Source organism: Ailuropoda melanoleuca, chromosome 10, assembly GCF_002007445.2.
Source record: "Ailuropoda melanoleuca isolate Jingjing chromosome 10, ASM200744v2, whole genome shotgun sequence".
Lineage (NCBI taxonomy): Eukaryota > Metazoa > Chordata > Mammalia > Carnivora > Ursidae > Ailuropoda > Ailuropoda melanoleuca.
The window spans coordinates 84,575,965-84,602,007 of NC_048227.1; the positions used below are offsets into that span (position 1 = coordinate 84,575,965).

General features: G+C 39.7%; 1 protein-coding gene across 1 annotated transcript in view; it reads left to right on the top strand.

The window, feature by feature from the left end:
* Positions 1 to 26,043, top strand: part of ECT2L (epithelial cell transforming 2 like) — a 76,219-nt gene that overhangs the window by 13,336 nt on the left and 36,840 nt on the right. The window contains exons 4-8 of the mRNA XM_034669203.1: positions 15,022 to 15,184; positions 18,532 to 18,784; positions 19,648 to 19,816; positions 20,569 to 20,707; positions 22,355 to 22,523. Coding sequence (XP_034525094.1) covers positions 15,022 to 15,184; positions 18,532 to 18,784; positions 19,648 to 19,816; positions 20,569 to 20,707; positions 22,355 to 22,523 — 893 coding nt within the window. The remainder of the gene's footprint in view (positions 1 to 15,021; positions 15,185 to 18,531; positions 18,785 to 19,647; positions 19,817 to 20,568; positions 20,708 to 22,354; positions 22,524 to 26,043) is intronic.

Here is a 26,043-nt window from a genome sequence, read left to right on the forward strand (position 1 = left end):
AATCGGGCAACACCCCATCTAGCAAGTAGAGTGGCACTCTGAGAAATTATACAAAACAAAATGGAAGTAAAGTTTTTATGGATGGAGGATGGAGGCAAGAAGGTTATTGGCAAAAGAAAAGGATTGTTCCCAAACAAGGTTGTTTGCTAGAGGGAAAAGCAACGTGTCTTGTCATGCAGATTACCTCATCTTTCTCTGGGGGATGGAGAGGACCCGGGTGAGGTGGTAAGAAAAATGTTCCTGACTGACCGGTTAAGGCCCCATTTCTGGGGGTGGTTGACACTGCAATTAGATTGGGTATTAAGCCCGGTTTGGCAACTCGGTCTAAGTAACACCATTTGGGGCCTGTAGTTTTGGGTTTTTTTAAAACAATGTTCTCAAAGTACATCCATTTTGTAGCATGTATCAGTACTTCTTTCTTCTTTATTGTTAAATAATATTCCATAGTATGGATATACCATATTTTATTTATCCATTCCTAAGTTGATGGACATCTGGGTTGTTTCCACATTTTGGCTACTATGAATAATGCTGCTGTGAACATCTGTGTATATAGGTTTTTCTATATGGATGTCTTTATTTCTTTTAGGTCTACTCCCAAGAATGGAATGGCTGGGTCAAATAGTGACAGTGCACTCAACTTCTAATTATTAAACATTTCTTTTGAACCCTATTTATTCCTATAGTCCCTGTTCCCCCATCGCTGAACAAGCAGGTGAATACTTGAGAGAATTCAGCATTTCTGAATGTCTGAAATCTTTCTATGTAAACTAGGTCATATTTGTGCAATCTGTGTTTTCAAGGCAGAGAAGCCATTGTTTAGATGTTTTGTTTTATAATTTCTGAATAATTTCATTTTAATTCAGGCAGTTATAGTTAGAAAGCTTAACTAGGATATTGTGGTTTGGTTGGGACTGTGTTGTCACAGTTTTCTTTGAAAGTTTCTTCTTAATCTCGGTGAGATATATTCCAATATCTAAGATCTTTCTTTCCTGTCCTTATATTCCATATTGTTAAGATTTATTTTATTTTTTTTTTATTATTATTATTTTGGTGGGCATCAAAACAAGGTTTATTGAGTGCTAGTAAAATTTATTGAATGAGTACAAAGCTTCAAGATTTTTTACATGGAGTTTTATGATATTTAAGACATTTTTCAAAGGTTCAGCTTCTTTTTTATTATTATTATTTTGGTGGGCATCAAAACAAGGTTTATTGAGTGCTAGTAAAATTTATTGAATGAGTACAAAGCTTCAAGATTTTTTACATGGAGTTTTATGATATTTAAGACATTTTTCAAAGGTTCAGCTTCTTAAGCCGTAGCTCGGGCAAGCTCTTCCTCACCTTGACTTTGATGGCCCCTCTCCCGGGAAGCGTTCCCTGCGCGGCTCTCACTCCCCGCCGGCAAGTTTTACCAACATCTATCGTGGCATTTCCCCCAGCACATTATGCTTGTATGGCCGCATGTCTAAATGATTCCACTAGCGTCATTCCCCTGCCACTGGACCAGGCTGACTTTTCCTGACCTCGTAAAGGAAACTGGGCCCTTTGTGTGCTGCTCTGAGAAACCCATGAGAAGTTTGTGCCCGTCTCCTAGCCACACTGGTGGGACCGGTTTCAAATCCCCTCGGCTCAGCAGCAGGCAACACCCCACACGAAGGCCTTTCGTTCCAGGGCTGGAGCTGTTCAAACCTGTAGCTTTCCCTAGTGGGTCCCTGGGGCAACATCCATGCAACTGCCATCCCAAGACACAGATGGATTGTCTGCCCCAGAGTGTGTGTGTGTGTTTGTGTGTGTGTGTGTGTGTGTGTGTGTGTGTGTGTGTGTCGGGGGGGGGGGGGGGNAGAGGGAGATCACAAACAGTGAAGGATTAGCTCTAGTCATTTGTCTCCATCCGAGCCGACTGGAAACGGGATGGGGCAGAAAAATGTACCGATCGATGCACACTTAAGAGAGAACCCCCCCCCACTCCCACTTGCCCCCAACCACTCTTTCCAAGCAGCCCCAGGGAGAGCTCAGGGGAGGATGTCTATCTCATCTGTGAACGGTGAGGAAATCTGGTGTGTACCTTTTTCAGAGCCGATATGCATCTGGGTTAATTTTGAATACAGAGCAGCTACATCACTCTGAGCTCCTGAGCACCCATTTGAAAGGGGAATATTTCTGTGTGGAGGCAGCGGACCGTAGAGGGGTGCATTCGAACACACCTAAATATCCAAGATGAGTCTGGAAATCTGGGTCATCCTGACTCTTCCCTCTGCTCAGCCCCGTATTTTGGACAGGCTCCTTCACACAGAGCAGGTGGTTGCGGACAACCATAATTTGTCATTGGGGCAGTTTATTTAGAGGTGGATGAAGCAAAGAAGGAAAATCCTTGAGTTTAAAAGAGAGGGAGAAACCCAAAGCCCAGAGCTGTTTTATTGGGTGGGGACGGGGACGGGGACAGAGGGAGTGTGCCTGGTGGGAAGGTCATCGGCTTCTGCTAGGCAAAGCCTGTGCACTTGAGCTTCTCACACCCGGTTTTGTAAGTGGTACCATTCTCTACGACGGTGGTGCCATGCTTGATAATGTTCAGCTTGTCTTTACAGCACTTAGCACCGCCCCGCACCATGCTGCGTATGGAACTTGCCGATCTGCTCTCTGCCTGCTCCATAGATTCCTGCTCTGTGAGGGCGAGAACTGTTTCTGGGGATTCTTTGTGCCCCTAACTCGTAGGGCCATTGCAGGTACACAGTAGCCACTCACTAAATGCTTCTTGGATGGATGATATCTACAGTAGTCCAAAGGACAAGAATAACAAAAAAATAATCAGAAAAAAATTTTTCATGTGTAGTTCTCTGGGAGGAAGAAACTTTTCAAGATATTATAAGTTCCCAAATATGGGAGATTACTAATATTTTGCTTCATTCAAGACTTTTGGTTAATTAATTGACTCGAGATTTCTATAAAACAATTCCAAAAGGAATTATGCACAGTAACAATACCCAAGGGTGGCGTTTCACACTGTCATCTGTGTTAATGTCACCTCTTGAAGTTGTTCATTGCACCGTATCCCAAATGCAGCAGCCCTGATAATTAATACTAACAGCCAATTTATAAAGTACATAATATTAGCTTCCACGGCTACCGAGAATCCTTTTAGCTACCAAGACTTCTCTGCATAGGAGGAGTCAGATTCACGGATACATCATTGGAAAATGGAGACAGGTTTTAAGAGAACATTTGTCTCTGTTCTGTATTTAAGAATCGCTTTAGGAAATGTCCAGAAGGGCGACAGGAGAAGCAGAAGTGGAATGCCCCCAGTGCACAGTAAACATTCCGTGGGTGTTGGCCACCTTTCCTCCTGCTCTCTCCATGTATTACTTTTGATGTCATGGTTAGAATGCTTTCAAGTGCAAATAACAGGAATGGAATTCAAACCAGCTTAGGAAGAAATGGGAATGTATTGGCTTAAGATTTGTCTAGTTTCAGGCTGGACTGGATCCTTGGATTCAAACAGTGTTTCCCGGGCTGGCAGGCCTGCCTGCGCCCCCTCCTCACCCCGTCTTCTCTCAGCTCCGCCTCCCAATGTCTGTTGCATAAAACTAAAAAGAGACGTGCAAGACCTTTACTAAGAAAATTATAAGTTTGTGTTAAAGGATAGTTAAAAAAACAACAACCACCCTGAGTAGATTGATCTGCCATGTTTGGAGATGCTGATTCTCTCTAAATTAATCTTCAAGTTCAATTCCATCCTAGTACAAATTCCCAAATAGGATATTCTTATGGACCTTGGGAAACTGATTCTAAGCTAATCCAGGAAAGAAAATGGATAGCAACCGCTAAGAAAAGTACACATATAAAGAAAAAAAGAGTAAGAGTTACACTACCAGATCGTAAAGCCACATTGACCCGTTTAAGAAATACCTGCAGGTCGTATCTCCAGGGCAAAGGGGAGCAAGGAAGGAGATAAACAAGGGCGTCTGTGAAGGTTGGGCAGATCAGACTCTCCAGCGGTAGGTAGACCTTTTCTTTTTTCTTCAGTGCCTGCTTCGTGGGCACACTGTGGATTACCCGCCTGCCCACACCATTCCCTGTTTCTTCTCCACATTCCTGACAGAAGCCCTTTCCCCCCAGGCAGTGTGTGTCTGAGAGGCGGCTTGTCACTGCCCCACCAAGGGTGAGTCAGGCTGGGACAGAATCACGATGATTCCACCCCCATGGGGGTGTCTGGATTACGAAAGGGCGTGTAGATACTAATTCTGCCCAAGGAGACATCGGGAGTGGCCACTAGAGAGCTTCTGGGGCAGTTTTCTTCACTCTCAAAGGGACTTAAATAGGGGCTTGAGGAAGGGACATGTCCCTTTTTATCTTGTGATTTCTGTGAGGAGCAATCCTCACAGGAATCGTTTGGAGATCACCTCAGGGGACAGGCCTAAAGGCCAGCGCGAACTGCTGAGGAGGCAAAGTGAAAATACAGAAGAGCCTTGGCCCTTGATGACGTCATTGAGTCCTTGAATTCACTAACCCTGGAGCTGCCCTGATTTTCCTTAGGGCTGAAGTGAAAGGCAGATAAATGGTTTTAAAATGGTCTGTTTATCTAGTCATACCTTCTCTGATCATATGCACTCTTCAGAATTTAGCTGTGAATCAGCTACATTTAGAAAAACAAAATGCATTTAGTGGTCAGCTGATGCTCTTCACACATAGGAGGCAGCCTACTAGACTCTCGCGCAGTGTCTCAGGACTTCATCAGCTCAGGGCCTCAAAAAGGACTGACATCTACTCCGTAGAGCACCACACAGACAGCACCACACAGACAGCCAGTGCTTTATACTTGACTTGGCCTGAGCATCAAGGTCTGCTGCCGTGGGAGGTCAAGGTCACCAACACTGAGAAGAGCTGGGCCCCTTAGAATCACTTGGAGTTTGTAAAAACACAGACTCAGAGCCCCAGCCACAGAGATTTTGGCTCAATCATCCAAGTGATGTGACACACGGCCAAGAGTGAGACCCAAGGCCTGGGTGACCCGAAGGCCCCACGGCTTCTTCCACGTCTCACTTCTACTCTTCCTTGGAGGCAGGAGCACAGACTGCATGAGTGCCCCGCCCCTTCTATTCTCCATGAAAATTACCTGGTCAGTTTCTGCAGATGCCCTTTCTCACCTTTCTCTGGCATTGACGCGTCATTTTTAAATGTATCATTGTAAGTAACCCTAAGGTTAACGCCCATAATAAAGGAAATGCTTCCCTCTATATAACTGAAAAATCCAGGGTAGGTTTGCATGCAGTTGAAGCTCAATTCAGAGGTTCAGTAATTAAGCCAATGACTTGATTCTTTCTGTTCTTCTGCTCTGCCTTTGGTGGTCATGGCTTCATCATTATGTTTCCTCAGTTGTGTACGGAAATGAAATGAATCCCTTTGTTTGCGCGTCACTCCGGTTGGACTAGTCTAGGTCCATGCCCACTTCTGCCCATTGCTGTGGCCAGGAGATTGACCCAGATGAATTGAATTAGCCTTGATCATATGCTTTTTGGAGCCAAGAATGGAGTCAGCTTCTATAGAACCACATGGACCACCATGGAGAAAGTGAGGTTATTGCACCTAAAGAAGGGGAAGTAAATAATGGGTGGCAAAAGAGTGCTGTCTGTCCATCTAGCATTCAACAAATGTTTACTGAGTGCCTACTGTGTGCCAAGCACAATTCTGGGTGCATGGGATTCAACAGTAAACAATGTGTAAAAGATTCCTGCCCCCTGAAGTTCATATTTTAGTGGAACAAACCTTGTCATAAAAGAGGACAAGGGAACGTCCATGCCTCTCACCGGTCGTGTGACAGCACAATGTAGCACCTCTGTAAGTATCTGGGAGTGTTTTCTCTGGTGTCAGAAGTTACAGCAGTGTGGTAGACTCAATAGTAGCCTCCACGTATGTCCACACCCTCAGCCCTGGTAAGTGTGGATGATACCTTACGGGGCAAAGGCATTTTGCAGATGTGATTAAGGATTCTGAGACAGGGACATTATCCTGCATCACTGGGGCTCAGCATAACCACAACGGTCCATGCATGGGATGCAAGAGGCATGACAGTCGGAAGACAACGTGATGTCGGGAGCAGTGGGAGAGATGGAGATGTGTGAAGACTATGCTGCTGGCTTTGAAGATGGAACAAGAGGTCATGAGCCAAGGAAGGCAGGCAGCTTCTAGAACCCAAAGGGGACAAGGAGGCAGATTCTGCCCTTGAGCCTCCAGAGGGAGCCAGTCCTGCCGACGCCTAGCCCAGTGCAACTGACTTCAGACTTCTGACCCCCACAACTCTGGGAAAATAAGAGTGCACTGCTTTGGGCCACTACATCGGTGGTAATTGTTAGAATGAAGAGGAATTTAAGATAAGCAGTGAACGTCTATTTTTATTATTTTTTTCATTCTTCATTCTAACATACACATATTTATTTCACCCCCGCCAAGTTAGAAGCACCATACCAGGTGCTGGGGACAGAGCAGTGAACAAGACGACCACTGTGCCTTCTTTCCCACAGCTCGTAGTCCAGTGGAAGAGAAAGACTGTAAATAGTGAGTGACCCCCAAGATGGATTGAGTTTGAGCCTCTGCAAGAGTGGAAACACAAAACTCATGCTTAGATTACGTTAGAGTGCACATAGAGTGTAAGGGATACTGGTTTCAGCAAAGGATAGGAGAAGGCAGGAAGGATCTGGAGAGCTGAGGGAGTGGGGTAGCTGCCTCCCACAGGCAAGTGTTTGGGCAGTGGGAATGGTCAGCCTGCTGGGGAGGTGGAGGGATTCTGTCAGTATTCCAGGAATATCACCCTAAAATAACACTATCATTACCTTGTATGGTCACCTATATTGTTGCAAAAACAGCTTTCCACTAGCCACATAACAGATCTAGCATGCTGGTTCCAGATACGATTTCTTGCTCCTTCCCCAGCACCATATTGCTTCACTGGCCATAAGTTGTACCGTCTGGGTCATACAGGGGAAGTCATATAGCACTTTTATAACAATGACAAGTCTGTGCACATGCCTCATCCTTTATTTCCCACAATCCAAGCAGGCTTGGCCAGCGCAATAGGTATCAAATAAATAGCTACAATGGTGCTAAGTGACAAAGGAGAAGTAAGGCGACCTCACCCAGTCCAGGGGATCAGGGCTGCCGCCTTCCCTGAGGACCTGGCATTTTGGCTGGAGTCTGAAGGATGCCTGGGAGGTTAGACAAGCGGAGACTTGGAGGATGTTGAGCCACATGGCCGGGACAACATGTGTGGAAGCCTAGGGCCTTCTCTATCTATTCAGTAATAATACCGGGCTTTTGGGGAAGCATTGGAAAATGTGAATAGGCAGAAAGAGTAGAATATCAATCACCCATAATCGCACCACCCAGATAGAACCTTCTACTTTTTATGCTTCTGTGCCTCCATGTAACTATGAATCAGAACATACAAATTATTTTAAAATCTTTTTAAAGACACTCTCCAATCACCCTTCCTTGTGGCTTTCCCCACACCCAGCTTTGCTCTCTCCTTCACTGAAGACTACAGCACATGGCTCCCCACTGGCTTTATTCACCAAACCTAGTCATTATTCTGTGCGACACTGGCATCCATGTGGAAACCCACCCACTACAGGCCCCGGCCACGCCAGATGGTGTGTGTAAAGCCCCCAGACAAGACCACGGGGGCTGCCCAGGCGACAAGAAAACAGGGACCTCAGCCAACTCGACTGGCCCCTCTCGGCCACCTCTGCGAGTTCTCCTCCCGGTCATTTTTATCACAATTTGGGCAGCTTCTTTCTAGTTCTTATCAGAAATGTAAGAGCCGAGGATTAGATTCAAGTTCCGTATCACTAAGCCTTGTTATTTTTGCAAAGTACACATCGTACATTCAGTAGCACGCTGCAGAGTAGTGTCATGAATTATTTAAATGAAGCTATCCTTGTCACAATAAAGGAGCAAAGCACATTTTGTTCATTGTCTCCTTACATGTTTTTATTTCTCTTCACGGATTTCTTACTTTGTAACATTAACTAAAATGCAATGAGCCACAATGTCATTACCACAAACTACCCTAGTTCTGCTGCTTGGGTACTAATATATATATATACATATATATATATATATTTTTTTTTTTAATGTGACTGAAGCATTTTCCTTCTTTCTTGTTTAAAATTCATTATACTTTCTTGTTTAAAATTCTTTGTAACAGTGCAGAGTAGGAACAAATATAAAACATGTAGAATTGAGGTCCACTTTAAAAAGTATTCTCGGAGTGGCTGCTGGCTCAGAAGGTAGAGTATGCGACTCTTGATCTCAGGGTTGTTGAGTTCGGGCCCCACGCTGGGTGTACAGATTGCTTAAAAATAAAATCTTTTAAAAATTCAATAAATAAAAAGCAGCTCAGATTTAGTTCTTCCCCTTTGCTTGGTTGGAATGGAACAGTAGAGCTGTGGGGTGGGAATGAAAACTCAAGATACCGAGACCCATCTTTGAAAAGGAGGCAGAAAACATTTTTGTTTTGCACCTTATTTTATGGATCTGTTTTATAATTCTAAATGAGAGCATGGGCCAGTGAAAGGAGCCTGCCTGGGACCCTAGGGCGTTAGGTCAGGGATCCAGTGGGATTAACTGTTCTTGGTGGTGTCACAGCCTCATGCAGCTTGAATGTTAATCTATTAACAGTGAGAGGATCCCCTTGTGATACTTTCGTTTGTGGCTACTATATGCTGCCAGTATATCCACAGCTCTGTTCTTTGCCCTCCTGGTTACACACACACACACACACACACACACACACACACTCCCTCGACTGCATGCCAACAGGCTCATTTCATTTTATTTATTTTTTCCCACCAGATTCATTTTATTTATTTTTATTTAAATTTTGTTAGTTAACATACAGTGCAATATTGGTTTCTGGAGTAGAGTTCAGTGATTCCTGTCTTATACACAACACCCAGTGCTCATCACAAGTGCCCTCTTTAATACTCATCCCCCATCTAGCCCATCCCCCATGCCTCCTTCCATCAACCTTCAGTTTGTTGTCTATCCTTAAGAGTCACTTATGCTTGTTTCCCCTCTCTTTTTTGCTTTTCCCCCTTCCCATATGTTCATCTGTTTTCTTTCTTTCTTTTTTTTATTTTAGGTAGAGTGAGTGGGAGGAGGGGCAGAGGGAGAAGGGAAGGGAGAGAGAAACCCAGCAGACTCTGCGCTGAGCGTGGAGCCCAATGTTGGTCTTGATCCCATGACTCTGAGACCACAACCCAAGCAGAAACCAAGAGTTGGACACTTAACCGACTGCATCACCCATGTGTCTCTGTGTTCTTTCTTAAATTCCACATATGACTGAGATCCAACAAGTTCATTTTATTTATTTATTTTTTAATGGAAAGTTTAATATAAAGAACTAAATGATAGAAGAATAATTATAAGTTGTAAGGAAGCTCTGTATGACCTCCTAGGTCTGAGGGAGGACCCTATGGTAGGACAAGCTTGGAGGGGGGCTGTTCAACAAGTTCATTTTAAACCACTCTGTTTTATCTCAGGTTGTGATATAGCTGCATGGACAGGAATCAAGAAAAAGCAGTGACCTAAAATAAAGTCAGAGGAGTAGAAACACACAAAATAATAGGCAATCATTAAACCTTGCAGACAAAGCAGGTAGCCTTTTCTTTAAAAAACCAAAACCAGGGGCACCTGGGTGGCTCAATCGTTAAGCTTCTGCCTTCAGCTCAGGGTGTGATCCCGGCATTCTGGGATCAAGCCCCGCATCAGGCTCCTCCGCTGGGAGCCTGCTTCTTCCTCTCCCACTCCCCCTGCTTGTGTTCCCTCTCTCACTGGCTGTCTCTCTCTCTGTCGAATGAATAAATAAAATCTTAAAAAAAAAAAAAACAAAAACAAAAAACCCTTTTTATTTTGCAATAAATTTTAACTTGTAGAAAAATTGCAAAAATAGTGCAAATAATTCCTTTATACTTTTCACCTGGATTCCTCCACTGTTAACACTTTACTCTTTTGTCTTGTTATTCTGAATCATATGAGAATATGTTGCAAACATGATGCTAAGCATCACACTAAGCATCTCAGTTTCCAAAAGAAAACAAGGAGCTTCTGCTGAAAAATCAAAGTACATCCTCCAATATCAATAAGTCAGCACTGATACAGTACTGTGATCTAATCCACAGACTCCATTTGAGTATTCCTGATTGTTCCAACACCTTCCTTTATAATCATCCTTTCCTTCTCAGTCCAGAATCCAGTCCAGGTGTTCTATTGTATTTAATTTTCATGTCTCTATATCCACCTTGATGTGGAGCAGTCCCTTAGTTTTTCCTTGTCTTTTATTACTTAACACTTTTGAAGAGTATGGTCCTACTTTGTTGAATGACCTTCAGTTTGCAGTTGGCTGATACTTCCTTAAGCTTACGTTCAGGTTATGCGTTCTTGGCAAGAATAACACAGAAGGGACGCTGTGTTCTCGGCAGATCACACTGGGGGCATACTGCGTCAATTTGTATGTACCATGGCTCGTGATATTGACTTATCATTTGGTTAAGAGGATTCGTTATTAAGTATTTTGTTAATAATTAATAGGTAACTAAAAAATCTTTGAGTGATTAATTTTAAATTAATTTAAAGGTATTGGAATCTATGCAAATACCCTATTCATCATATTTTCACCCACTAGTTTTAGTCTCCATTGATGATTCTCTTCTGACGTAATTATTACTGCGATAGCTGCCAAGTGCTCATTTTCTAACTTCTTAATCGCTTCTACATGTATTATTAATTGGTGTTCTAAGATAGAATTTTTTCCTTCTCTCAAGATTTATAGATGAGGCCCCAGTTAGGCCAGCAGTTTGGGTAAATTAGTGGTGAAGACTGTCTCTGGGTCTCATGGGTGTTCAGCAACTTGTTTATGAAGGTAACTAAGCTCTTTTTTGTCCCTATTTGGAGGTGTCATTTTCATTTCACACTGGAACTTTCTGGGGCTTGACCCCCCCTGCGGGCATTTAGGTTATGCATTTAGAGGTCAGAGAGAGTCAGAGAAGACACACTGCAGAATGAGAGCTCTTCAGAGATAGGACTTCTTTCAGTGAGTTTATCTGTGTCCATTAGGACCTAGTAACAGGGCACCAGTAGCCACTTAGCACTGAGAAATAGTTCTATAGTCCCAAGGGCTTGAGTGGAAGGACTTCTGGTAAATACCTATTGCCAGAGTTTCCAATCAGCTGTGAGATTGGCCACAAACATCCGTAATTTTACTGAGTTTGGAGGAGATTAGGGGTTCAGGGAAGAGTTTGACTTACCAATATGTGGATTACTTCCAAATTTTGATGTTCTAGTGATTCTTATTCAAATATGATGACTTATTTGGTGGTTTGGGACTATAAAAGATGCTTATTGCCAATACCTAAAAAGGGCAATCAGGTATTAAGTATCTCTTTTTTTGTAGTTGGTGGCTACAGGGCCAGCCTTGTATCTTTCATGAGCCATAAAATGTCTCGTTGGTCTAAGGCCTTTGGTCTAAGGTCTTTAGCCCCCAAGGGGATTGCTTTGGTGGAGCTTTGGATTTTTTATTCGTTCAAGATCCATTTGTGTGTAGGAGGCATGTGCAGAGTAATGTAAGAAGTTTTCTTAATGGGGGTGCTTGGGTGGCTCAGTCAGTTAAGCAGCTGCCTTTGGCTCAGGTCATGATCCCAGGGTTCTGGGATCAAGTCCCTCATTGTGCTCCTTGCTCAGCAGGGAGTCTACTTCTCCCTCTACCCTCCTCCCCGCTCATGCTCTCTCTCTCTCTCAAATAAATAAACAAAATCTTTAAAAAAAACAAAAGAAGTTTTCTTAATGGATGCCATAATTTTAAAAAAGTTTTTAAACTAGATATCACACTGGGGCCTTGGTGGTTCAGTCAGTTGAGCAGTTGAGCAACTGACTCTTGGTTTCAGCTCAGGCTGTGATCTCCGGTTGGTGAGATGGAGCCCCAAGTCAGGCTCTCCGCTCAGCGGGGAGTCTGCTTCCCCTCTCCCTCTGCTCCTCCCCCTATGTGCTCATGCTCTCTCTCTCTCTCTCTCTCAAAATAAATAAATAAATCTTTAAAAAAATTTAAAATAGATATCACATTAAGAAATTGTTGAATTTGTTTAGGCGTGATGATGGTTAGTATATGTTTTTTAAAAATGTTCTTATTGTTTACTGAGGCACACTGAAATATCAAAGAAGAAATCACAAGGGAAATTAGAATATTTCAAATTGAATGATAATGAAAGTACAACGCATCTAAATAGGTCGGATGAATGCAGTGATATGATGTCTTAGATTTGCTTTAAAATAAAACAGGAGTGAAGGAGGAAGAAAAGGGAGGAGAAGGGAGAGGAGGAGGAGAAGGAGGAGAAGATGATATAGCAGAAACCAGACTGGCTACAAGATGATAATTATTAAAATTGATTAAGGCAGGTCATAATAGTACTACAAATATTAAGGTGAAATAAAGATATTTTCAGATAAAAGGAAACTGATAAAATCTGTTGTCAGAAGATGTGCAATAAAGAAATGCTAAAAGAAATTCTTCAGCCTAAGGAAATTGATACCAGGTGGAAACTTGGATTTACAAGCAGGAGGTGGTAATGTGTGGAAAACCATAAAATTTTGAAGTTATTTTAAAGATATACGACTGTTTAAAGCAAAACCAGTGTATTATGGGGCTTATAACATAAGTAGGTACAGTACTGTGACAAAAGCATAAAGGATGGCAAGAACTATACCATTGCACTGCTCTTTAATTTTATATGAATATTCACTCCAAATAGACTATGAAATGCCAAAGATGCATATTGCACTTCCTAGCAACAACGTAATTGCATAATGTAAGAGGTATGCTTAAAAGCCAATAAAGAAGTGAAATGGAATACAAAAAAATTCATGATCTCCAATCAAAGCAAGAGAGAAGGAATAAATTTTCATAAAACAAATGGGAAAAACAAAAAAACAAATAACAAAATCAAGACCTGGATTCAACCATATCAATAATTATGTGAAATATAAGTGGACTAAGCCCTCAAATAAAAGGCAGTGATGGTCAAATGAGCTTCAAAACAAAACAAAACAAAACAAAAAAACAAAAAACAAGATCGAACTGTATACTGACCACAAAGGATACACTGCAAATATAAAGACATCAATTGGTTAAAAGTAAAAGCATAGGAGAAGATATACCATACAAATACCAAGCATATAAAAGTAGGATGGCATTATTAATATCAGACAAAATGGAATTCAAGACAAGGAATATTACCAGAAAGATAGCGAGGGACATTTTATAAAGAGAAAAGGATGAATTCATCAAGAAGTCATAATAATTATAAATATGCATGTACCAAATAATAGCATTTCAAATCGCATGAAACAAAACTGACTGAATTATAATAGAACAATTATACAAAAAATCAGTAAGAATATAGAACTAGCAATCTTCTCAACCACCTTGACCTAATATTTATAGAAAACTAAACCCAACAACTTACAAATATGTCTTTATGAGCAAAATAACTTTCACCAAGATACATAATTTCCTAGTCCAAAAAATAAGACTCGGTACATTTCAAAACTGTTAAAATCTAAGTATATTTTTTTAACAACAATGCAATAAAATTTGAGGTTAAAAAATATAAAATATCTAAACAATTCCAAAATATTTGGAAGTTAACTCACTTATAAATAACCTGTGGCCAAAGAAGAAATCACAAGGGAAATCAGAATATTTCAAATCGACAATGAAAATACAACACATCTGGGATGTAGCTAAAGCACAGCTTAGAGGAAAATATATAATTTCATTTCTTATATTAGAAAAGAAAAGAAGGGGGGGTGAAATTAATTACCTAAATTTCCACCTCAAATAACTAGAAAAAATAGCAAATTACATCCAAACTAAGTAGAAGGAAAGAAATGATGAAGAGCGGATATCAATAAAAGAGAAAATGAATAGAGAACATCTATGAAAACAAAAGCTGGGTTTTGGTTTTTGTTTTGTTTTGTTTTATAAATAGTAGAATTGATAAACTCCTAGCAAGAATAACTAAGCAAAAAAGAGAAAACACAAATTGCCAATATCAGGAATGAAAAAGGGAATATTGCTATAGATCTGATAAACATGAAAAAGATCAAAGAAAATCATAACAATTTAAACTAATAAGTTCAACAATTTAAATGGTTGTTTTGTAGATTCCTGAGTTGTTCTTAATCACTGTTTTGTTGATTCCACATATATGAATTGAGACGGTTTTACTGCTTCCTTTCCAATATGTATATTTTTAAATTTTTTTTCCTGCTTTGTTGAAATGGCTAAGATCTCCAGTACCTGTTAAATTGAAGTGGTAAGAGTGAACATTCTTGCTTTGTTCCTGATGTTAGGGGGAAGGAATTAGTATTTTACCACTAAGTGTGAAGTAACTTCTATAGGTTTTTATTCTAATTGCACCAGGAAGTCATAGGGTTTTACTTGCATGAGTGATGTTATCTAATTTACATTTTTAAAAAACCACCTGGGCTGCTGTGTAGAGAATGGGCTCAGGGAAGAGCAGCAGAAGCAGGGAGACTATCTTGGGCCGGGCTGTTGCAGCTGTGCGGGAGGGAGGTGGAGAAGCTTTGCACTAGAGTGACAGCAGTGGATGTGAAGAGAGGTGGTTGGATCTGGGGATACATATTGGTAGAGCTGACGGGACCTACTGATTTATTGAATTTGGGGTAAAAAAAAAAAAGAAAACCCACATTTACAGCTTAAATATGTTAATTTCACATTTTTTTCCTGTCGATTTTAGATATTTTTATTATTCATCTTCCTCTTTAGAATGGATCAGTGAAAGTAGGTACAGTATTTTTAAAAATCTAACCCTATGTAATTTAGGATTTCATTTTTTTTATATAGTTAGAAGATTCTAGAAAGAATAAGGGACAATATTTAAACAGGATTTTTGGTCGGTTTTAGATACTAATGTTCTGAACTACATTTCTCTGTCTTTTTTTTTTTTTTAGGTTTGTCCAAGACTGGTTTTCAGAAAGGACGCAAGTGGCCAAAGTGGATTTCTCTACAGTGTTACCACGCTTCATTTCTCTGTATATCTTTTCCTTTCTGAATCCAAAGGATTTGTGTATGGCTGCACAAGTCAGCTGGCCCTGGAAGTTTTTAACTGAACAGGTTTGTTACTTGTCACTTCTCAATAATAGGACGCAAATACTGCTGTATTCTGTCATGAGGCAATGGGGGTAGCTTCCTTCCCTGAAGCTAATAACTGAGGGTATTTGAACCATAATTAACTTACCCTTCAGAGAAAAAATGGGGATAAATTAAATACAATAATTTATTTTGTAAGTAAGGGGATATATGCTACTCTAATAATTCATGTAATTTTAATAATCTTTAAATTACTCAATTTAATTATTTAGAAAACCTTTTATCTTGGTTAAACGTTTTATCTTTTTCATGAGAAATTAGGTAAGCTTTAGTTATTATAAGATATTATTTTACCCATGATAACTCACCTTGAAAATTGTTATACAGCCACAGCCTCCTCTGATCCCTGTTTGGCTGACATCTGTTGAAGAGATTTTCAACCTCCTCTGCCATTAATTCTGCCTCCGGCCTATTTGTCTCATTTTCTTCTTAAAGATTTAATAAAATGTAATGGCAGACAGACTTTGAGTACAAGTCAATAATTTACTTCTTTAATGTGAGCAAACTTCCCAGGGCGGGCCTCTATTGAGCTTCTGATACCAGAAAGTTCCTAGCTCTCTGTGGAGAGGCCACCTGCAAAACCAACCATGAGCCCTGGTTTATAGCATTTAAGAACCTGGGCAAGGGGCGCCTGGGTGGCACAGCGGTTAAGCGTCTGCCTTCGGCTCGGGGCGTGATCCCGGCATTGTGGGATCCAGCCCCACATCAGGCTCTTCCGCTATGAGCCTGCTTCTTCCTCTCCCACTCCCCCTGCCTGTGTTCCCTCTCTCGCTGGCTGTCTCTATCTCTGTCGAATAAATAAATAAAATCTTAAAAAAAAAAAAAAGAACCTGGGCTAAGTGTTTACATATGCATTGTTCTCTGACTTTTTACTTTCAACCTATGTCCTTATCTTTAAGGAATATGTCTTGGAAAAGGATTATGGTTCTTGGTGCTTGTTTTTTAACATTTGGCAATCTTTGGCTTTTAGCTGGGGTAATTTTTCCATTTATATTTGTGTACCTATGGATATATTTAAGCTTAAATCCACCATTTTACTATGTATTTTTTGTTTGTTCCAGGTGTTTTATTTGTTTCTTTTTTTTTCTTTTAGAGTATTTAAATGTTTTTTAGGTTGTTAATTATAAATTATTTAGCGGTTCTCTCATGGCTATATTAGAGATTATGGCACTCATCCCAGGGCTTTTTTTTTAACCACTTCTGAGATAATGCAAGGAGCTTAGGACCCTTTAACTCTATCTACTCCCCTTCAATCCCCTCCCCACCCAGTTTCAATGCTGTTGTCAAATATTTTAATTTCATACACACACACACAAAATACAAAACACATTTAAATTTATATATATATATATACCTCACAAGACTATTCTTTGATATAGCCAATATTTACTTATAGGTAACCACATATTTACTTTTCTGTTGCTTTTCATACCTTCCTGCATCTCTGAGTTTCCATATGGGTTCATTTTCCTTTCGAATTCTCTTGAATATTTCTTCTAGTGCAACTTGCTCCTGAGATTCTCTTATTTTTGTCTGAAAATATCTTGATTTTACCTTCATATGTGAAGGATGTTTTCACAGGGAATTTGAACACTAGGTTGGCAGTTAATTTTATAGAACTTTGAAATTTTCCTATTGTTCTCTGGCTTCCATAACCTCTTTTTTTTCTTTTTTTTGAGAAGTAACAAGTTTTATTGTTGTTCCTTTAATGGTAATATTTTTATTGTCTCTAGCTGGTTTTAGGATTTTTTTTCTCTGTCTTGTCTTCTGTTTTCCACAATTTTATTATGATGTACCCAGAAGTGTGTGTGTGTTTCTCCTGTTTTGTAAAGTTTTGCGGTGATTTTTTAATCTGAGATTTAATGTCTATCAGTTTTGAAAAGTTCTCACAGACTGTCTCCTTATATATTGCTTCTGCCCCATTTTTGCTCTTTTTCTTGTGGGATTCCAATACTTACATGTTAGACTGACTCATCATCTCCCACAAGTTTCATGTCCTCTTATGTGTCTTTTCCATCCTTTTGGCCTTTAGTGTTTCTGCCTGGATTTTGTTTCTAGCTTTTTGTTTACTAATTATCTCCTTAGCTGGATTCTAATTTGCTTTTAAACTAGTCCATTGAGTTTTAAATTTCAATTATTATATTTTTCAGTCTAGAATGTTGATTTGATTATTTTGGCCAAAATTTTTCACCTAGCTATTTAACTTCTTAGACATATTAATTACAGGGTTGTTTATTTTTTAAGTTAGTGCCTAACAGTTACAACATATGGCTCATGAGGGTCTCTCTCTACTTAATAAAAGATAATAAAGACAAAAGGAGAAACAAACAATTGTTATCCTTTTGTGTGCCTGGTATTTTTGATTGACTACCAGATGTTAGATATAAAATACTGATGCAATAATTTGAGCCTCTGGATGATGTTATCTTCCTCCTGAGAGAATTTGTTCTTGCTTCTGGCATTTGGTTAGGCTGGGAATAGATCACTTAAGTCCAATCAGAAAAGGAGATATTTTAAAACTAGTTTCAGTCTGGAGAGTTTGTTTAATTCCTGACCCTCACTAATAAGGATCTCAGCTGAAAGCCTAGTGTGATTACAGGGCTTTTCACCTTACTGCTGAGGGAAAGCCTGAATTTAAATTTGTTTTCTCTCCTCCTTGTGAGAATGCCCAAGATTCTTTTTGGCTTCCACGTCATTAGCCTTAGCTTTTTGCTCTGCTTCTCAGCCTGAGCTTTACTTTGGAACTGTCAAATGCCTTGAAGTGAAAAGTAATGCCAAATATTGGGCTTACCTGTTTGGGTTTCCCTTTTCTTTGGGGTTGTGGTTGCATAAGCCCTTATTGCACTGATAACACTATACTCCTTAATTGTTTTATAGTATTTTGCCTAGATGCTTGATTCAATTAAACCACATGAACTTTGCTGTTTTCATATATCAAAGCTGGTTGCTTATTGGCAATATCATGTAGTGCCACAAAGGTGTTCCCAGTGGGAGGTTTGGTCTGAAACAAACTGATACACTATTGCTAGTAGAAGAATTCTCAGAATCTAGGGTTAACCAAATGCTATGGGACCACGTGTACAAAGATGACTAATACATATATTCATATATAACATATATTGTCATCAAAGACTATTTTGTATGGAGTAAGGTATGCTTCTTATTTGTTAGTGTCAAATTTAGATGACAAGTCAGCTGCACCGGAAATCTCAATGTAAAGAAAAATGATCTGCCTACCCAGAAACATTATTGCTACGAAACGGTCCTTAAAACTTTCTTGCAGTTTATCTTTCTCATTTCTTTTTCTGTAGGACTGCTTATGGATGCCCAAATGCATTAGGTTTGGGTGGTTCCTGCCCTACACGCCAACGGATCATGAGTATGGTGCTTGGAAGCATCATTACATTGCTTGTGTGTCCAGCTTAGATTGGCTAATACCAAGAGAAGCCACTGCTATCTATGGGACCCTGAATGAACCCAAAGCAGAAGATGAGGAGCTGCAGGAGAGACAAAGAGAAAAGGGCTTAAGAAAAATAATTTGGGAGAAAATTGTACTACGTAACAGTGAGCAGCATTTTAAAATGATATTGTACCCAACTATTGTAGAAACAAATGGATTTACATACAGTTTCCCACAGAGGAGGATAGCTATGTCTTTCTGGAATATCATATAGGTAGCATTCTCTATAGTATACTCGGGACAAGCTATTCCCCCTCCCTGCCCGACCCCCATGTATATTTCAAGTTAATGAATAAGAGAAAAAGATTTCAGATGAAATACAGAAAGTCAAATATCAGTGCCTCCATTATTGCTCTGGTTACTCTCAGGTTTATGAGATAAAAACAAACAAACAAACAAGGAGAGGGAACTATGAACGCAGGCAAAAGCAAGTGAATAGGTTCAGGACAGAAGAAATGGGATTGGTGACAGAGGGGGAGAAGTGAAACTGGGAATGGAAGCAGGAAGAAGGGCATTAAAAGAAAAGTGGGAGGGGAGGAGGGATAAGAGCCTCTCTCAGCGAACCTTCTGATCTGCACAGTGCACGACAGTGAACAACGAAAGTGCTTTGAGTCCTGCCATCTTTTTTTCCCCTGACTCACCCTCTGTGAGATCGCGACAAATGGGAGATCACTTGAAGCCAAGAAGCAGGGCAGACATGGATGTGAAGCCTATAAATCGATTAACTGGTTTCCACAAGAAAAGAGGTGCTCGTTCTCTGAGCTTTGTTTCTTGACCTGACATGACTGGTAACTTCCAGCCACAGCGCTGAGAGGATAAGAAATCCAGAGTCTGTAAAAAGGGCTGTAATTATTGCCATTTGGAATGGTGCCCTGGTACAGCTTTATTTTTGATGCCTTTATCTATGTAGACTTGGCTGAGAGAAGCATGAAGTAAACAATGGAGACTGCTGCTGTTTGTTTTTCAGAGGAGTTATTCAAAGTTCGACCCCCTTGGGTGAGCGGAACACGCTGCTCTAGATTGTTAAAATCCAAATGCCAGCCACGTCTCTCCCAGGCTCTGAGGGATCGAGTGGGATTACAGGAAGCTTTGGAGAAACAGCTTGTTTTGGCATCCTTAGAAGCTTTGCCCAAGCGGTAAGCAAACCTCCATGTCCTGAGGGCTCAAAACCATCCCATGATACCAAGAATTCATTCTAGAATAATTTAGCTAACACGCAGGGAGCTTGTATAATTATCTGGCTCATATCCTATGAGATAGCAATAGAATTAACTCTTTAATCTTCAAGAGCAGTGGTCTTTGACATGTTTTCAGAAGGAAATCTCTAACATTCAAAGTTTATATTTCAAATATTCTCGGCCCTGCAAAGAGGCTGTGATGTAGTTCATTTTCTGTGCAAAGCTATTGAGCAAAAGTAACATTTTTTTCAGAATTTCTTTCTTTTTTTTTTTTTTTTTTACGGAGTAAGTGTATCCAAATGGGAGTGGGGGTAAGGGTAAGAGAATAGAGACATTATTTAGAAAGCTGTGAGGACCAGATGATCTAGGAAATTTTAAATCTCTCAGCTGTTCCTTTTTAAAATGTCATTTTGAACCCCAAGTATGTCACTACATTCATTTTAAGTGCCCAACAAAAGCTAAATAATTCCAGGAGACCTTTGCAGTATCCCGCGGATGGAGGAGGAGAGGCCCAGAGGCCAGCTCTGGCCTCACCCCACCCAGGAGCCCCATTTGCTGCTGTCCCCAAAAATTGCAGGGAGAGACTGAGGTCCTAAGGCCACGTGCCTCATTCAGTATAACTGATGCTCAGACAACATGTTGGTGCTCAGTTATCAAAATCCAATTAATAGAAAATTTAAGTTTCATGTATTCCCTTCTCTTCCCTATAGAAGCAATGTTTCTGGAAGCCATTCCTACCCTTTATTATTGAAGAAAACTTGGCATGGAGTTCATAAATATGATGACAGCTCTTCACATGCTTCCCAGCCCCACTTCTTATTAATATCATCTCGGATTCCTGCATTCGAGGTACAGAGTATGTAAGGAGGCCTGCCTTTTCCTAAATTGGGTTTTTTTTTTTTTTTTCATCTACACAGGAGGATGTATAGCAATCTTTTGGCCACCATGTATATGAAAATGATTCCTCTTCTAAAAGGAAAATGGTCTAAGTGGAAATTTACAGACCCAGAGCACTTTTAAAAATCAAAAGCAATAAAGATAACCATAAATCAAAATTACTTTAAAAAAAACATTAAAGGCCAAAACTACCTTGCATTTAGTTAAGTGTTCAATGAATTCTTATTGAACTGAATTTGTTGCACTTATCCCAAAAAAGAGCAAGGTGATTAAGGATTATTTTAAAACTTCTTTGCAATACCCAAGGAATTAAATACTATCATATAACCATCATTTCTCAAAAGAAAAATGTCAGAAATCCAATTTTGTGGTCTATTCAAGGAGGGTGCCATTAAATTGTGTTCTTTCTATAATGAAGTTATACATTTTTAATTTTAATATGAGTAATGAGAAAAATAAAGGAAGCACAGAGAAGACATAGGAAGCATGTATTTTTATAGATGTGTGTGTACATATGTATATATGACACATATATGTATATATGATATGCACATTTACATATGGCTATATGTGTATATGAGACACAAAGAGGGACATGTGTAAGGGATGACATTCAGTAGGTTACATTCATTGGCCTACTTAGAAAGTTTTCAAAAAATTCCTATTTGTAACAAAATGGTTGCTTTCAAGATATGAAATCAGTATTCTTTCTGGGCACCTAGAAATTGACTGATCATTTACACCAGCCAGCTCCCTGGGTTCACATGAAAGCAAGGTCAGAGCCTTGATCTCCATGTGGGCCCCAGATAGTTTCCCTAATGTTTAATAATAGGCATCAGGCTGGGCACAAAGGATAACCAGTGACAGAGTATGGGTGAAAAATCCAGTTCAAAGTAAATCCATTCTCCTATTTGTCTTCTTTACATAAGCCTATGCCACGATTACTTATTTTATTATGAATGTGATGGTTGTTTATTCAAAAAGTAGGACATAACCATGGGGTAGTCCTCGGGTCAATTTGAACTGTGAGTTTCAGAAAGTGACATGGGGTTTGGGAGAAAGAAAAAATCATTGACTTTAATGATTTTCCAACCTGTCTGCTGCTAATGAATTAACTTTATCACAATGAAAAGTTTATTTGGTTGCGGAATTCAAAGCACAATGGTTTTCATATTTATTTAAATGGCAAATATTTAATAAATCAATACTGATAATTCAGAAATTCATGATTAAGAGGAAAACTTTAAATCTATTTTGAAAGTCCATTGCAAAATCATATGATCTCAATTTGATTATTTTTTAAGAGTTACATACATGTCTCTTCATGGGTACGTACAAAGATAAAAAGGCTGGAAGAAAACAGTTTAACTTGTCAGTAGTATTTATCTCTGAGTGCTGGAGTTACAAGTGTACTTAATTTTCTCCTCATAATTAGAAAAGAAATAAAATCATTGAAAAAGAAACCAATGAATAATAAAGCTTATCGTCCTTTCTATAATTTCTAGAAAAAGTGTTTAAAAATCACAGAGATTACATACCCATTGTATTTATTTTATTAATAAAGATTCTAATATAATGGGCTTTGGTTTCATTTTCTAGATGGTGGTGGACAGCATTAAGGCAGGTATCATTTCTGTGGTGTACGAACATGGCGGCTTAACCTTGGAGAGCCTGCTTTATCTCATAGAAAAAGCTCTGGACGGGCAGAAGGTACAGAGTATGGGGATATTTAGTGATGGAGACAGCCGAGAAATCAATTTACTCCAAGGTAAGCCGGGAGATTGGAAATAACAACGAACTTTGCAACAATGCAGTGTTTGTCCACAAGTATGACCTTCAGAGCACTATTTAAGTTTCAGTTTGCTAACAGAGTTGATATCCCAGCTCAAAGCAGTCTTACAGGAGGAGTTCCCTCTTATTCAAGGGAGGGTCAGCCTTTTTGTTCTATTCAGGCCCTCAACTGATTGGATGAGGCCCACCCATACTGGGAAGCGTAAACTGCTTTATTCAGTCTGCCTATTCAAACATTAATCTTATTCCGAAACACTCTCACAGACACCCAAAATTATGTTTGTCCAAATATCTGAGCAGCCATGGCCCAGTCACGTTGACATGTAAAATTAACCATTACACCATTAAAGAAGAACTTCCCTTTTCCCTTATTCCAGCCCCTAAGAACTACCATTCTACTTTCCATTCCTATGAATTTGACTACTTTACATACCTTATATAAGTGAAATCATACAGTATTTAACTTTGTGACTGGCTTATTTCACTTAACGTAATGTCGTCAAGTTTCATCCATGTTGTAGCTTATGATAGGATTTCCTTCACTTTTTAAGGCTGGATAATACTCCATTGTATATACAGACCAGATTTTGTTTATCCCTTCATTTGCTGATGGCCATTTAGGTTGCTTTCACACCTCGGCTATTGTGAATAGCACAGTTATGAACGTGAATGTGCAGATAGCTCTTTGAGATTCTACTTTAAATCCCTTTGGATATATATCCATACGTGGGATAGCAGAATCACATGGTAATTTTATTTTTAATTTTCGGAGGAACCCCTATACATTTTTCCATAGTGGCTGCACCATTTTACGCTCCTACAAACAGGGGGCAAGGGCTCCAATTTCTTCACATCCTCACCAACCTTTGTTATTTTCTGTGTTTTTGTTTGTTTTTAGTTGATAGTAACTATGTTAATGGGTTTAAGGTGATATTCATTATGGCTTTGATTTGCATTTGTCTACTGATTAGTGATGTTGAGCACTTTTTCATATGCTTATTGGCTATTTGGATATCTTCTTTATATATATTAAAGCCCTTTGCCCATTTTCTGATGGGTTTACTTGATATTCTTTATTGAGTTGTATACATTCTTTATATAGTCTAAATATTAATCTCTAATCAGATATATAATTTGCAAGTATTTTCTCCCATTCTGTATGCTGCCTTTTACTCTGTTATGTTCTTTCATGCACAAAAGTTTTTAAGTTTGATGAAAGTGTAGCAGTTGTAATAGCAGCAAACCCCAAGATCAATAAATTGGTGTGCATGCACAGCATTCATTGACTTCCAAATGGCTTATACCACAAAGGAAAGGATTGGCTGATATCATTAACTTACTAACAGCTGAAATGTCAATGGTTATCTTTCTTGGAGGGAAGGAGATGATGAATGTTTTAGAATTAAAGTTTCAGCTTCCATTTTTCCTTATATTATAACTTACATCTTTCCTTGTTATACCTAAAATAGAATGGTTTTAAGATTTTCTAGTGTGAAATCTTCCTTCTTTGTGAGATGAGGGAAGAAAGGGAATGAGATGGCCAAGGATCCAGCTGGCAGGGAACTCCTAAAATGGCACAGTGGGTACTTGAATCACCCATCAAACTACTACCTCTGTGTCTATGTTACCCGGTGATCAGTCCCAGCTGCTAACACAAGAAATGAGCAGGGAAGCCAGTGCTCTGCCGGGGCCAACTGCTCCATCTGGGGGAATCCTGTACAATTGGAAGGCTTAGCTCCCGCCTGGGTTTGTCAACACTGTTGCCGAACAAACTCGGATAAACTCATGGCAAGAGAAACCAATCACTCAAGAGACATGGATTTGGAAAAAAAGAAAGGAAGAAGTTTGTTCTGTGTGCCAGTAGCCAGGGGAGGTGGCAGGCTCAAGCCTTAACAACCGACCTCTCCACCTGCAAGATGGACACTGGAGTTTTATAGAGACAAGTTGAGGGGGGTACGTGCAAGGGAGCAGGCAGGGAGCATATGCTCATGAGTGGGAGTCAGAACGTGCTCAGCCCAGGATCACAGGCAGGGAAGGGGACAAGTCGGGTGTGGTCTTCTAGGCCATTGCTATCAGGGCTTTTCTGGTCTGACTGGAATGTTTCAGTCTTTGCAAAACTTCTCATTAATGCCTCAAGAAAGTGCAATAAGAAATACACATAATGGGTTTTAGTTGAAGCATGAGTTAAGCAGTCTTGTCTATTTCTGGTTTTAACTGTTGGGGTCTAGAGTTGAGCAAGAAGGCTTGCTAACAGCTAAAACTCAGCATGCTTGGAATAGTTTTAGTAAATTTTATTGACAAAAATGCACTACTTTGATTTATCTTTACCTTATTTTTGTCTTTTCTTGTTTAGTTTACCTATGCGTGGAATAAGTTGTATTCCACATCTAATTTTATATATCCCCCAAAAGTAAAGCACAGCTACTAGTCAAGGTTTAGATTTATGATTAATTACATAGTAAGCTTTTCTCTAAACGTTGGAGAGTTACTGACTGCAAATTTATACTGTGGTGTGGTTGGTTTACCTCTTATAGAGTAGAAGGAACTGTTACAGTTTTCTAACATCTCAGACTTTTTGTTCTGCAGATNTCTAACATCTCAGACTTTTTGTTCTGCAGATGAGAAAGATTTCCAAATTCTGCCTTTTCCTTTTTTTCTTATTTATTTATTTGAGAGGGGGAGAGAGAGAGAGAATCTTAAGGAGGCTTCACACCCATCATGGAGCCAGACGCAAGGCTTGATCTCATGACCCTGAGATCATGATCTGAACGGAAATCAAGAGTCAAATGCTTAACTGACTGAGCCACCCAGGTGCCCCACCTTGTTTTCTTTTTTAAAAAATCAATAGTAACATAACAAAATACCTGAGAACTAAATTTTCCCTCTATATAATTGTGTTTCCTCAAGAGCTTTTGCCTTAAAACCGACAACAAAATGAAATCTCTTACTCCAGTCATCTGAAGTATCTAGTATCTAGATACTTCCATTCTGTATCTAGACTTCTCAGTGAAAGAAGGGAAATGTTGGGATTCTTGCCTGACTTTCTTTTCATTTCTTTACTGGGATTTAAGAATTCAGAGTCTCCAGGACTCTTTTAGAAATGGGTCTAGACACATGCAGATTCACTGAATTATCAAACAGAATTCCCAGGAAGTGAGAGTTTCAGTGATGTTTACCATCTTCCAGGAGCCTTCTGTTCTGAATGACTTATTTTTTTTTAAGATTTTATTTATTTATTCGACAGAGATAGAGACAGCCAGCGAGAGAGGGAACACAAGCAGAGGGAATGGGAGAGGAAGAAGCAGGCTCTTAGCGGAGGAGCCCGATGTGGGGCTCGATCCCATAACGCCGGGATCACGCCCTGAGCCAAAGGCAGACGCTTAACCGCTGTGCCACCCAGGCGCCCCTGAATGACTTATTTTTTGATTGACAGCTTTACTTTGTAACTTGGTGGCAAAAATCCCAGGACGTGACTGGCCGTCTACCCAAACCCTGCT